This window comes from Carcharodon carcharias, unplaced genomic scaffold (genome assembly GCF_017639515.1).
Source record: "Carcharodon carcharias isolate sCarCar2 unplaced genomic scaffold, sCarCar2.pri scaffold_1169_ctg1, whole genome shotgun sequence".
Classification (NCBI taxonomy): Eukaryota; Metazoa; Chordata; class Chondrichthyes; order Lamniformes; family Lamnidae; genus Carcharodon; species Carcharodon carcharias.
The window spans coordinates 1-12,735 of NW_024471021.1; the positions used below are offsets into that span (position 1 = coordinate 1).

The following is a 12,735-nucleotide window of genomic DNA, read 5'->3' on the forward strand; positions in this document are numbered from 1 at the left end:
CCTCTCTCTGTCTCTCTCCCTCTCCGTCTCCCTCTCTCCCTCTCTGTCTCGCTCTCCCCCTCTCTCCCTGTCTCACTCTCTCCCTCTCTCCCTGTCTCTCTCTCTCTGTCTCTCTCTCTCTGTCTCTCTCTCTCTGTCTCTCTCTCTCTCTCTCTGTCTCTCTCTCTCTCTCTCTGTCTCTCTCTCTCTCTCCCTGTCTCTCTCTCTCTCTCTCTGTCTCTCTCTCTCTGTCTCTCTCTCTCTGTCTCTCCCTCCCTCCCTCTCTCTGTCTCTCTCCCTCTCCGTCTCCCTCTCTCCCTCTCTGTCTCGCTCTCCCCCTCTCTCCCTGTCTCACTCTCTCCCTCTCTCCCTGTCTCACTCTCTCCCTGTCCCTCTGTCTCTCTCTCCCACCCTCTGCCCATCTCTCTCTCTGTCTGTTTCACCATCTCTCTCCCCCTCGCCCTCCCTCTCTCCCCCTTCCTCCCCCTCTCTCTCTCCCTCTCCCTCTCTCTCTGTCTATCTCATTCTCCCTGTCTCTCTCTCTCTGGCTGTCTCTCTCTCTCTGTCTCTGTCTTGTCTCTCTCTCTCTCTCCCTGTCTCTCTCTCTCTCTCTCTCTCCCTGTCTCTCTCCAACCATCTCTCTCTCTGTGTTTACTGATGTGTTCCTCCGACGCTCTCTCTCTCTCTCTCTCTCTCTCTCCCTGTCTCTCTGTTTTTCGTTCTCTCTCTGTCACTCTCCAACCATCTCTCTCTCTCTCTCTCTCTGTGTTTACTGATGTGTTCCTCCGACGCTCTCTCTCTCTCTCTCTCTCTCTCCCTGTCTCTCTGTTTTTCGTTCTCTCTCTGTCACTCTCCAACCATCTCTCTCTCTCTCTCTCTCTCTGTGTTTACTGATGTGTTCCTCCGACGCTCTCTCTCTCTCTCTCTCTCTCCCTGTCTCTCTGTTTTTCGTTCTCTCTCTGTCACTCTCCAACCATCTCTCTCTCTCTCTCTCTCTCTGTGTTTACTGATGTGTTCCTCCGACGCTCTCTCTCTCTCTCTCTCTCTCTCTCTCTCTCCCTGTCTCTCTGTTTTTCGTTCTCTCTCTGTCACTCTCCAACCATCTCTCTCTCTCTCTCTCTCTCTCTGTGTTTACTGATGTGTGCCTCCGACGCTCTCTCTCTCCCCCCCAGCCTCGCTGGCCCGAGTCCAGACTCAGTCGACGAGCACCGAGGCCAAGAACAGCTACCGGCGCAGACCCTCCCCTCTGTCGACCCCTCCCCACACCACCACATCCCCTACGCCCCCACCAACACCCCCCCCCCCACCCCCACCGACCCCCAGCCCTCCACCCACCCCGAGGAACTCCCCCGAGGCTCAGAGCCAGAAGTGGACGTGCACACTGAAGACACGTCACAGTGGGGGGTTGGGGTGGGGGGGGGGAGATTAAAGCGTCAACGACATCAGGGATGGTTCATCCATGACAGAAAGCAGCTCCTGCACGGAGCAGGGGCTGGCACAGAGTCCAGCCTTCCCCCCTCCCCACACCCATCCCTCACCCTCACCCCACCACCACCTCCACCTCCACCTCCCTCACAAGGGTCCGAACACCGATTGTGGAGCCATGGGAATCAGAGGGGGGAGGGGGATGGGCGAAAGGCCGGAACTGGAGGAGCTCGGAGGGTAAAGGTGTCGTCAGACACGAGACACTGACCCTCCCACAGTGCGGCTCTCCCTCAGCGCTGACCCTCTGACAGTGCGGCACTCCCTCAGCACTGACCCTCCGACAGTGCGGCGCTCCCTCAGCACTGACCCTCCGACAGTGCAGCACTCCCTCAGCGCTGACCCTCCGACAGTGCAGCACTCCCTCAGCACTGACCCTCCGACAGTGCGGCTCTCCCTCAGCGCTGACCCTCCGACAGTGCGGCTCTCCCTCAGCGCTGACCCTCTGACAGTGCGGCGCTCCCTCGGCACTGACCCTCCCACAGTGCGGCTCTCCCTCTGTGCTGACCCTCCGACAGTGCGGCTCTCCCTCAGCACTGACTCTCCCACAGTGCGGCGCTCCCTCAGCGCTGACCCTCCGACAGTGCGGCGCTCCCTCAGCGCTGACCCTGCGACAGTGCGGCGCTCCCTCAGCACTGACCCTCCGACAGTGCGGCGCTCCCTCAGCGCTGACCCTCCGACAGTGCGGCTCTCCCTCGGCGCTGACCCTCCGACAGTGCGGCTCTCCCTCGGCGCTGACCCTCCGACAGTGCGGCTCTCCCTCGGCGCTGACCCTCCGACAGTGCGGCTCTCCCTCGGCGCTGACCCTCCGACAGTGCGGCTCTCCCTCGGCGCTGACCCTCCGACAGTGCGGCTCTCCCTCGGCACTGACCCTCCGACAGTGCAGCGCTCCCTCAGCGCTGACCCTCTGACAGAGTGGTGCTCCCTCAGCGCTGACCCTCCCACAGTGCGGCTCTCCCTCGGCACTGACCCTCCGACAGTGCGGCTCTCCCTCAGCGCTGACCCTCCGACAGTGCGGCTCTCCCTCAGCACTGACCCTCCCACAGCGCGGCGCTCCCTCGGCACTGACCCTCCCACTCCCTCTTCCTCCCTCAGTACATACATGGAGTTGGACTAAAATAAATATTCGGACACCAAGGCGTCTGTGGAGGGAAATGAGAGAGGGATGGAGAATGAGAGGGAGTGAGAGAGAGAGAGGAAGTCAGAGAGCGAGTTCGAATAGGAGTGTGAGAGGGAGAAGGAGTTGGGGGCGAGAAAGAGGAATAAAAAGAGGGAGAGAGAGCAAGTCGGTGGGGAAGGGGGTAGATGGAGGGAGTGGGGAGGGAGTGGGGGGGCAATGAGGGCAGAAAAGGGTAAGGAGAGCAAGGAGGAGGGATAGAGGGAGGGAGGGAGGAGAACAAGAGAGGTGGAGAGAGGCAGACGGGGAGAGAGAGAGGAGCGAGTCAGGGCGGAGTGAAGGGAGGGAGGTTGGGGTGCAGACAGAGAGGTAGAGAAGGAGTGGGAGTGAAGGAGAGGGAGTGGGTGAGAGGGGAAATGGGATAGGGAGAGGGAGAGAGGAAGAGGGGGGCGAGAGAGAGAGCGGGAGAGGAGGAGGGCGAGGGAGAGACAGCGGAATAGATGGCAAGGGAGAGTATATGGGGGAGAGGGCGGGGGGAGAGGGCGGGGGGAGAGGGCGGGGGGAGAGGGCGGGGGGAGAGGGCGGGGGGAGAGGGCGGGGGGGAGAGGGCGGGGGGGAGAGGCGGGGGGAGAGGGCGGGGGGAGAGGGCGGGGGGGAGAGGGCGGGGGGAGAGGGCGGGGGGAGAGGGGCGGGGGGAGAGGGCGGGGGGAGAGCGGCGGGGGGAGAGGGCGGGGGGAGAGGGCGGGGGGAGAGGGCGGGGGGAGAGGGCGGGGGAGAGGGCGGGGGAGAGGGCGGGGGAGAGGGCGGGGGGAGAGGGCGGGGGGAGAGCGCGGGGGGAGAGCGCGGGGGGAGAGCGCGGGGGGAGAGAGCGAGGGAGAGAGCGGGGGGAGAGAGCGGGGGGAGAGAGCGGGGGGAGAGAGCGGGGGGAGAGAGCGGGGGGAGAGAGCAGGGGAGAGAGCGGGGGAGAGAGCGGGGGGAGAGAGCGGGGGGAGAGAGCGGGGGGAGAGAGCGAGCAGAGAGAGACAGGCAGAGCGGGAGAGGTGAGGGAGAGGTGAGGGAGAGATGGCAGCAAGGGTGGGGGGAGAGAGAGAATGTGGTGGGGGGAGAGAGGGAGGAATGGAGGGGGAAGGAAAGGAGAGAAAGATGTAAGGGAGAGAGAGATGGTGGAGAGGGTGGTGGGGGGAGGGAGAGTGGCGGGGGAGGGAGAGAGCGTGGGGTTGGTAGGGAGAGAGAGAGGGGGTGGTAGGGAGAGACAGGGTGGGGGGAGGGAGAGAGCGTGGGGTGGTAGGGACAGAGAGGGGGTGGTAGGGACAGAGAGGGGGTGGTAGGGAGAGAGAGGGGGTGGTAGGGAGAGAGACGGGGTGGGGGGAGGGAGAGAGATGGGGTGGGGGGAGGGAGAGAGACGGGGTGGGGGAGGGAGAGAGGGTGGTAGAGACAGAGAGGGGGTGGTAGGGAAAGAGAGAGGGGTGGGGGGAGAGAGAGAGGGGGTGGTAGGAAGAGAGAGAGAGGTGGTAGGGAGAGATAGGGGGTGGGGTGAGTTAGAGGGGGCAGTGGGGGGAGGGAGAGAGGGCGTGGGGGGAGAGAGAGAGGGCGTGGGGGGAGAGAGAGAGGGCGTGGGGGGAGAGAGAGAGGGCGTGGGGGGAGAGAGAGAGGGCGTGGGGGGAGAGAGAGAGGGAAGAAGAGAGAGAGGGATGGAGAGAGAGAGGGATGGAGAGAGAGAGGGATGGAGAGAGAGAGGGATGGAGAGAGAGAGGGATGGAGAGAGAGGGATGGAGAGAGAGAGGGATGGAAAGAGAGAGGGATGGAAAGAGAGAGAGGGATGGAAAGAGAGAGAGGGATGGAAAGAGAGAGGGAGGGATGGAAAGAGAGAGGGAGGGATGGAAAGAGAGAGGGAGGGATGGAAAGAGAGAGGGAGGGATGGAAAGAGAGAGGGAGGGATGGTAAAAAGAGAGGGAGAGAGAGACGGGGATGGAGAGAGAGGGGGGAATGGAGAGAGAGAGAGGGGAATGGACAGAGAGTGAGAGAGGGATGGAGAGAGAGGGGGGGATGGAGAGAGAGAGAGAGAGAGAGAGAGAGGGATGGAGAGAGAAAGAGAGCGGGAAGGAGAGAGAGAGCGGGATGGAGAGAGAAAGAGAGCGGGATGGAGAGAGAGAGAGCGGGATGGAGAGAGAGAGAGTGGGATGGAGAGAGAGAGTGGGATGGAGAGAGAGAGTAGGATGGAGAGAGAGAGAGCGGGAAGGAGAGAGGAAGAGAGAGGGCATGGAGAGAGAGAGAGAGCGGGATGGAGAGAGAGAGAGAGCGGGATGGAGAGAGAGCGGGATGGAGAGAGAGAGAGAGAGGGATGGAGAGAGAGAGAGGGATGGAGAGAGAGAGGGATGGAGAGAGAGGTGGGGGATGGAGAGAGAGAGAGAGAGGGGGATGGAGAGAGTGAGAAAAAGAGAGGGATGGAGAGAGAGAGAGAGATGGGATGGAGAGAGAGAGTGGGATGGAGAGAGAGAGCGAGATGGAGAGAGAGAGCGAGATGGAGAGAGAGAGAGGGGGGGATGGAGAGAGAGAGAGGGATGGAGAGAGAGAGAGGGATGGAGAGAGAGAGGGATGGAGAGAGAGAGGGATGGAGAGAGAGAGGGATGGAGAGAGAGGGGCATGGAGAGAGAGGGGCATGGAGAGAGAGGGGCATGGAGAGAGAGGGGCATGGAGAGAGAGAGAGGGGAATGGCGAGAGAGTGAGAGGGATGGAAAGAGAGGTGGGGGATGGAGAGAGAGAGAGAGAGGGGGATGGAGAGAGTGAGAAAAAGAGAGGGATGGAGAGAGAGAGAGAGTGAGAGAGAGTGGGATGGAGAGAGAGAGTGGGATGGAGAGAGAAAGTGAGAGAGGGATGGAGAAAGTGAGAGCGAGAGAGGGATGGAGAGAGAGAGAGGGATGGAGAGAGTGAGAGAGAGAGGGATGGAGAGAGTGAGAGAGAGAGAGGGATGGAGAGAGAGAGAGAGAGAGAGGGATGGAGAGAGAGAGAGAGGGATGGAGAAAGCGAGAGAGAGAGAGGGATGGAGAGGGCAGCAGAGAAAGCGATGGTCACACCTGGGGAAGAGAATACCTGCTCTGTGGAGAGACAGACCCGTCACTCCCTCCCTCGTTCCCTCACTCCCGTCCCAGCCCCCTTCCTCGTCCCTCAGGCAGGGCGGGGGGGGGGTGGTGGTGGAGGCTGCCGGAGACGTCCACAGACGAACGAACAAGCCCAGCGAGCAGCCGTGATCCGGAAGGCGCTGCCTGAAGGGCCGGTGGGAGCGGAATCGCAAAAGGGAGGGGCCGGCACGGGGACGAGGGGCCGAATGGACTCCCGCTGGTCTGCAAGAACCGACTGACAATCTCCCCCCCCCTCCCGTTCTCCCCCACGTCGAGGCTCGGATACAAATTAATACCCACACCCCACCCCCCTCTCTCTCTTTCTTTCCACAGCTCATCCCTCTGTTCTTCTTCATCGGTCTGGGATCGAGCTCTGCCTCCCTGTACCTCTTCCGATTGGCCGTCTTCAACCCGGATGTGATGTAGGTACCCGGTGGGGAACTGACCCATCCTCACTGCAGACTCGTGGTGGGGGAGGGGGGCATGCGGACAGGGCCAGAGCAGCGTTGGGGGTGGGGGGAGCAAGGCAGGCTCTGTAGGGGTACCCACCTCCGAGATACATTGACCCCCCCACCCAGGTCCTTGAACCACCCCAGGACCTTCCCCATCATCCTTCACGCTGACCCTCCTGACAGTGCGGCACTCCCTCAGCACTGACCCTCCTGACAGTGCGGCGCTCCCTCAGTACTGACCCTCTGACAGTGCGGCTCTCCCTCAGCACTGACCCTCCGACAGTGCGGCTCTCCCTCAGCACTGACCCTCCGACAGTGCGGCTCTCCCTCAGCACTGACCCTCCGACAGTGCGGCTCTCCCTCAGCGCTCACCCTCTGACAGTGCGGCTCTCCCTCAGCGCTGACCCTCTGACAGTGCGGCACTCCCTCAGCACTGACCCTCCGACAGTGCGGCTCTCCCTCAGTACTGACCCTCCTGACAGTGCGGCACTCCCTCAGCGCTGACCCCCCGACAGAGCGGTTCTCCCTCAGCACTGACCCTCCGACTGTGCGGCTCTCCCTCAGCGCTGACCCTCCGACAGTGCAGCTCTCCCTCGGCGCTGACCCTCCCACAGTGCGGCGCTCCCTCAGCACTGACCCTCCGACAGTGCAGCTCTCCCTCGGCGCTGACCCTCCCACAGTGCGGCTCTCCCTCAGCACTGACCCTCCGACAGTGCAGCACTCCCTCAGCACTGACCCTCCGACAGTGCGGCTCTCCCTCAGCACTGACCCTCCGACAGTGCAGCACTCCCTCAGCAGTGACCCTCCGACAGTGCAGCACTCCCTCAGCACTGACCCTCCGACAGTGCAGCACTCCCTCAGCACTGACCCTCTGACAGTGCAGCACTCCCTCAGCACTGACCCTCCAACAGTGCAGCACTCCCTCAGCACTGACCCTCTGACAGTGCAGCACTCCCTCAGCACTGACCCTCCGACAGTGCAGCACTCCCTCAGCGCTGACCCTCCGACAGTGCGGCTCTCCCTCAGCACTGACCCTCTGACAGTGCAGCACTCCCTCAGCACTGACCCTCCGACAGTGCGGCTCTCCCTCAGCACTGACCCTCTGACAGTGCAGCACTCCCTCAGCGCTGACCCTCCGCTGGGACACCATGGGGGTGGGGGGTGGGGGGTGGGGGGGGGTGAGTGTAGTTTGGGGGCAGGTGGAAAGAGTGAGGCGTTCGAAGACGGAGACACAGGGGAGGGAAGATGAACTTTTTTTTCTGCTTTGTAGTTGGGATCGGAAGAACAATCCGGAACCCTGGAACCACCTGAGTCCCACGCACCAGTACAAGGTGAGCAGAGGCCGTGAAGGGCATTGGGGACCGCGCTCCAGGTCGACTCCACTCCGAGTGGCCATTCGGCCCCTCAAACCTGCTCATCACCCCCCCTGCGCCCACCCCTCCTCCACTCCAAAGCTCCTTCGACCCTACATCCCCCACCTCCCCTCCCTCGATTCCCTCAGTGCCCCCAATAACCTATCGATCTCACTGATCCCCTTCGAAGTGGTGGGGTGGTGGGTGAGTCGCCTCCTTGAGCCGCTGCAGTTCCCGTGTGTGGTGTAGGTACACCCACGGCGCTGTTAGGGAGGGAGTTCCAGGATTTTGTCCCCGTGTGTGGTGTAGGTACACCCACGGCGCTGTTAGGGAGGGAGTTCCAGGATTTTGTCCGTGTGGTGTAGGTACACCCACGGCGCTGTTAGGGAGGAAGTTCCAGGATTTTGACCCGGCGACAGTGAAGGAATGGTCGATATATTCCCAAGTCGGGATGATGAGTGGCTGGGAGGGGAACTTGCAGGTGGTGGTGTTCCCCATGTGTCTGCTGCCCTCGTCCTTCTAGATGGTAGAGGTGGTGGGTTTGGGTGGTGCTGTCGAAGGAGCCCTTGGCGAGTTGCTGCAGTGCATCTTGTAGATGGTACACACACTGCTGCCCCTGTGCGTCGGTGGTGGTGGTGGAGGGAGTGAATGTTTGTGGATGGGGTGCCCCATCGAGCGGGGGGCTGCTTTGTCACGGGCGCTCGAAATCCACCCACCCTCTGGGGTAGGGAAGTCCAAAGGTTGACCGACCCCCTCCGAGTGAAGTGACCTCTCCTCCTCTCCCTCCGACCGCTTGTCCCTAGACTGTGGCAACACTGCCCCCTGACCCCACCCCGCGCACCAGCTCTGGACTCCACACGGCCAGGCCGTGGGAGGGAGGGAAGTCCGTTCCTCTCCTGGCCACTGACCCCGAGGCTCGCTGTCCAGCTGTCCAGTCCAGGTAGGTTCTTTAATCCTCCTCCAGCGGCCGATGTGGGATTCGATCCCCGAGACCCCTGGACGTTGGGTTCCAGGCCTCTGGGTTCCTACCCCAGTGATGTTACCCACCACCCCCCCTCCTCGGACACCCAGGCAGCCCTGTTGAAGGGGAGGGGAGATCCACTCCGGACAAGGCCGGAGCAGGAGGGAGCGCGATTCCCAGTTTCCTATTCCTCAGCGTTAATCATCTGCTTGTTTTCCTCCCTCCCTACCCCCCTCGGCTCACTACCGACCTCCCTCCCTACACCCCTCGCCTCACTACCGACCTCCCTCCCTACCCCCCTCACCTCACTACCAACCTCCCTCCCTACCCCCCTCGGCTCACTATCGACCTCCCTCCCTACACCCCTCGGCTCACTACCGACCTCCCTCCCTACCCCCCTCGCCTCACTACCGACCTCCCTCCCTACACCCTCGCCTCACTACCGACCTCCCTCCCACTCGCCTCACTACCGACCTCCCTCCCACTCGCCTCACTACCGACCTCCCTCCCACTCGCCTCACTACCGACCTCCCTCCCACTCGCCTCACTACCGACCTCCCTCCCACTCGCCTCACTACCGACCTCCCTCCCACTCGCCTCACTACCGACCTCCCTCCCACTCGCCTCACTACCGACCTCCCTCCCTACCCCCCTCGCCTCACTACCGACCTCCCTCCCTACCCCCCTCGCCTCACTACCAACCTCCCTCCCTACCCCCCTCGGCTCACTACCAACCTCCCTCCCTACCCCCCTCGCCTCACTACCGACCTCCCTCCCAAACCCCCTCGCCTCACTACCGACCTCCCTCCCTACCCCCCTCGCCTCACTACCGACCTCCCTCCCAACACCCCTCGCCTCACTACCGACCTCCCTCCCTACCCCCCTCGCCTCACTACCGACCTCCCTCCCAACACCCCTCGCCTCACTACCGACCCTCCCTCCCTACCCCCCCTCGCCTCACTACCGACCTCCCTCCCACTCGCCTCACTACCGACCTCACTCCCACTCGCCTCACTACCGACCTCCCTCCCACTCGCCTCACTACCGACCTCCCTCCCTACCCCCCTCGCCTCACTACCGACCTCCCTCCCTACCCCCTCGCCTCACTACCGACCTCCCTCCCTACCCCCCTCGGCTCACTACCAACCTCCCTCCCTACCCCCCTCGCCTCACTACCGACCTCCCTCCCTACCCCCCTCGCCTCACTACCGACCTCCCTCCCAACACCCCTCGCCTCACTACCGCCCTCCCTCCCTACCCCCCTCGCCTCACTACCGACCTCCCTCCCACTCGCCTCACTACCGACCTCCCTCCCACTCGCCTCACTACCGACCTCCCTCCCTCCCTACTCCCCTCGCCTCACTACCGACCTCCCTCCCTACCCCCCTCGCCTCACTACTGCCCTCCCTCCCTACCCCCCTCGCCTCACTACTGACCTCCCTCCCCGCGCCTCACTACCGACCTCCCTCCCTACCCCCTCGCCTCACTAACGACCTCCCTCCCTACCCCCCTCGCCTCACTACCGACCTCCCTCCCTACCCCCCTCGCCTCACTATCGACCTCAATCCCTACCGCCCTCGCCTCACTACCGACCTCCCTCCCTACCCCCTCGCCTCACTACCATCCTCCCTCCCCACCCCCTCGCCTCACTACCGTCCTCCCTCCCTACTCCCCTCGCCTCACTACCATCCTCCCTCCCTACCCCCTCGCCTCACTAACGACCGTCCTCCCTACCCCTCACCTCACTACCGTCCTCCCTACCGACACCCCTCGCCTCACTACCGACCACCCTCACTCCCCCTCGCCTCACTACTGACTGTCCTTCCTCCTCACCTCACTACCGACTTCCCTCCCTACCCCTCGCCTCACTACCGACTTCCCTCCCTACCCCTCGCCTCACTACCGTCCACCCCCCTCACCTCACTCCCTCCCCTCCCACCAAACCACCTCACTCCCTCACCTCCCCTCCCAACAAACCACCTCCCTCACTCCCCTCCCATCAAACAACCTCCCTCACTCCCTCCCCCACTCCCTCCAAATCACCTCCCCTCATGTCAAACCACCTCCCTCCCCCACTCCCTGCAAACCGCCTCCCTCACTCCCTCCAAATCACCTCCCTCACTCCCTCCCCTCCCTCCAAACCACCTCCCTCACTCCCTCCCCGCCAAACCACCTCCCTCACTCCCTCCCCGCCAAACCACCTCCTTCACTCCCTCCCCGCCAAACCGCCTCCCCCAAACCTCCTCCCTCACACCCTCCCTCCAAACCACCTCCCTCCCCAAACCACCTCCCTCACTCCCTCCCCCAAACCACCTCCCGCCAAACCTCCTCCCTCACTCCCTCCCGCCAAACCTCCTCCCTCACTCCCTCCCGCCAAACCTCCTCCCTCACTCCCTCCCGCCAAATCTCCTCCCTCACTCCCTCCCGCCAAACCTCCTCCCTCACTCCCTCCCGCCAAACCTCCTCCCTCACTCCCGCCAAACCTCCTCCCTCACTCCCTCCCGCCAAACCTCCTCCCTCACTCCCTCCCGCCAAACCTCCTCCCTCACTCCCTCCCGCCAAACCTCCTCCCTCACTCCCTCCCGTCAAACCACCTCCCTCACTCCCACCCCTCCCGCCAAATCTCTTCGCTCACTCCAAACCACCTCCCTCCCCCAAACCTCCTCCCTCACTCCCCTCCCGCCAAAACACCTCCCTCACTCCCTCCCGCCAAAATACCTCCCTCACTCCCTCTCTCTCCCCCCAAACCACCTCTTTTACTCCCTCCCCTCCCACCAAACCTCCTCCCTCACTCCTTCCCACCAAACCACCGCCCTCACTCCCTCCAAACCACCTCCCTCCCCAAACCACCTCCCTCCCCCAAACCACGTCCCTCACTCCCTCCCCTCCCGCCAAACCTCCTTCCTCACTCCCTCCCCAAACCACCTCCCTCACTCACTCCCCCAAACCACCTCCCTCACTCACTCCCCCAAACCACCTCCCTCACTCACTCCCCCAAACCACCTCCCTCACTCACTCCCCCAAACCACCTCCCTCACTCACTCCCCCCAAACCACCTCCCTCACTCACTCCCCCCAAACCACCTCCCTCACTCCCTCCCTCACTCCCTCCCCCAAACCACCTCCCTCACTCACTCCCTTCAAACCACCTCCCTCACTCCCTCCAAACCACCTCCCTCACTCCCTCCCCCCAAAACCACCACCCGCACTCCCTCCCCTCCCTCCAAACCGCCTCCCTCACTCCCTCCACCCAAATCGCCTCCCTCACTCCCTCCCCTCTCACCAAACCGTCTCCCTCACTCCCTCCCCTCTCACCAAACCACCTACCTCACTCCCTCCCCCCCAAACCACCTCCCTCACCCCCTCCCCACACCGAACGACCTACCTCATTCCCTCCCCCTCCCTCCAAACCACCTCCGTCAATCCCTCCCCACCTCGAACGACCTCCCTCACTCCTACCCCACCTCCGATCCCGAACTGAGCAGTTTCTGGCTGTTGAGACCGACTACAGCAAGCTGAAGAAGAATGGCCCGGATTTCTAGAAGCTTCCGGCCCCCCGCGATGCCCGCCCGTCCGCCACCCTCAGGAGACCCGGCGTAGGTCAGCAGTGCCCCCCCCACCCTCAGGCAACTCTCCGCGTAGCATTGAGCTTTTTATATTAGACATTCCCACAATGGCAATAAAATCTTCGAGAAGACCAAGGTGTCCATTGTCTCCTCATTGCCCAAGGGAGAGCGGGGAGGGAGGGAGAGCGGGAGGGAGGGAGGGAGAGCGGGGAGGGAGGGAGAGCGGGGAGGGAGGGAGAGCGGGGAGGGAGGGAGAGCGGGGAGGGAGGGAGGGAGAGCGGGGAGGGAGGGAGGGAGAGCGGGGAGGGAGGGAGGGAGAGGGGAGGGAGGGAGAGCGGGGAGGGAGGGAGAGCGGGAGGGGGAGGGAGAGCGGGAGGGAGGGAGGGAGAGCGGGGAGGGAGGGAGGGAGAGCGGGGAGGGAGGGAGGGAGAGCGGGGAGGGAGGGAGGGAGAGCGGGGAGGGAGGGAGGGAGAGCGGGGAGGGAGGGAGAGCGGGGAGGGAGGGAGAGCGGGGAGGGAGGGAGGGAGAGCGGGGAGGGAGGGAGGGAGAGTGGGGAGGGAGGGAGAGCGGGGAGGGAGGGAGAGCGGGGAGGGAGGGAGAGCGGGGAGGGAGGGAGAGCGGGGAGGGAGGAGAGCGGGGAGGGAGGGAGAGCGGGAGGGAGGGAGAGCGGGAGGGAGGGGAGAGCGGGAGGGAGGGAGGGAGAGGGGG

General features: G+C 63.5%; 1 protein-coding gene across 1 annotated transcript; it reads left to right on the forward strand.

Annotated features, from left to right (window-relative positions):
* Positions 1–6,030: 6,030 nt before the first annotated feature.
* On the forward strand, positions 6,031–12,158 carry LOC121275172 (cytochrome c oxidase subunit NDUFA4-like; the record flags this gene model as incomplete). Its single annotated transcript, XM_041182591.1, has 3 exons — positions 6,031–6,119; positions 7,420–7,480; positions 11,947–12,158. Coding segments are annotated over 3 exons (207 nt in total), but the record flags the coding sequence as incomplete, so codon positions are not given.
* Positions 12,159–12,735: the final 577 nt, after the last annotated feature.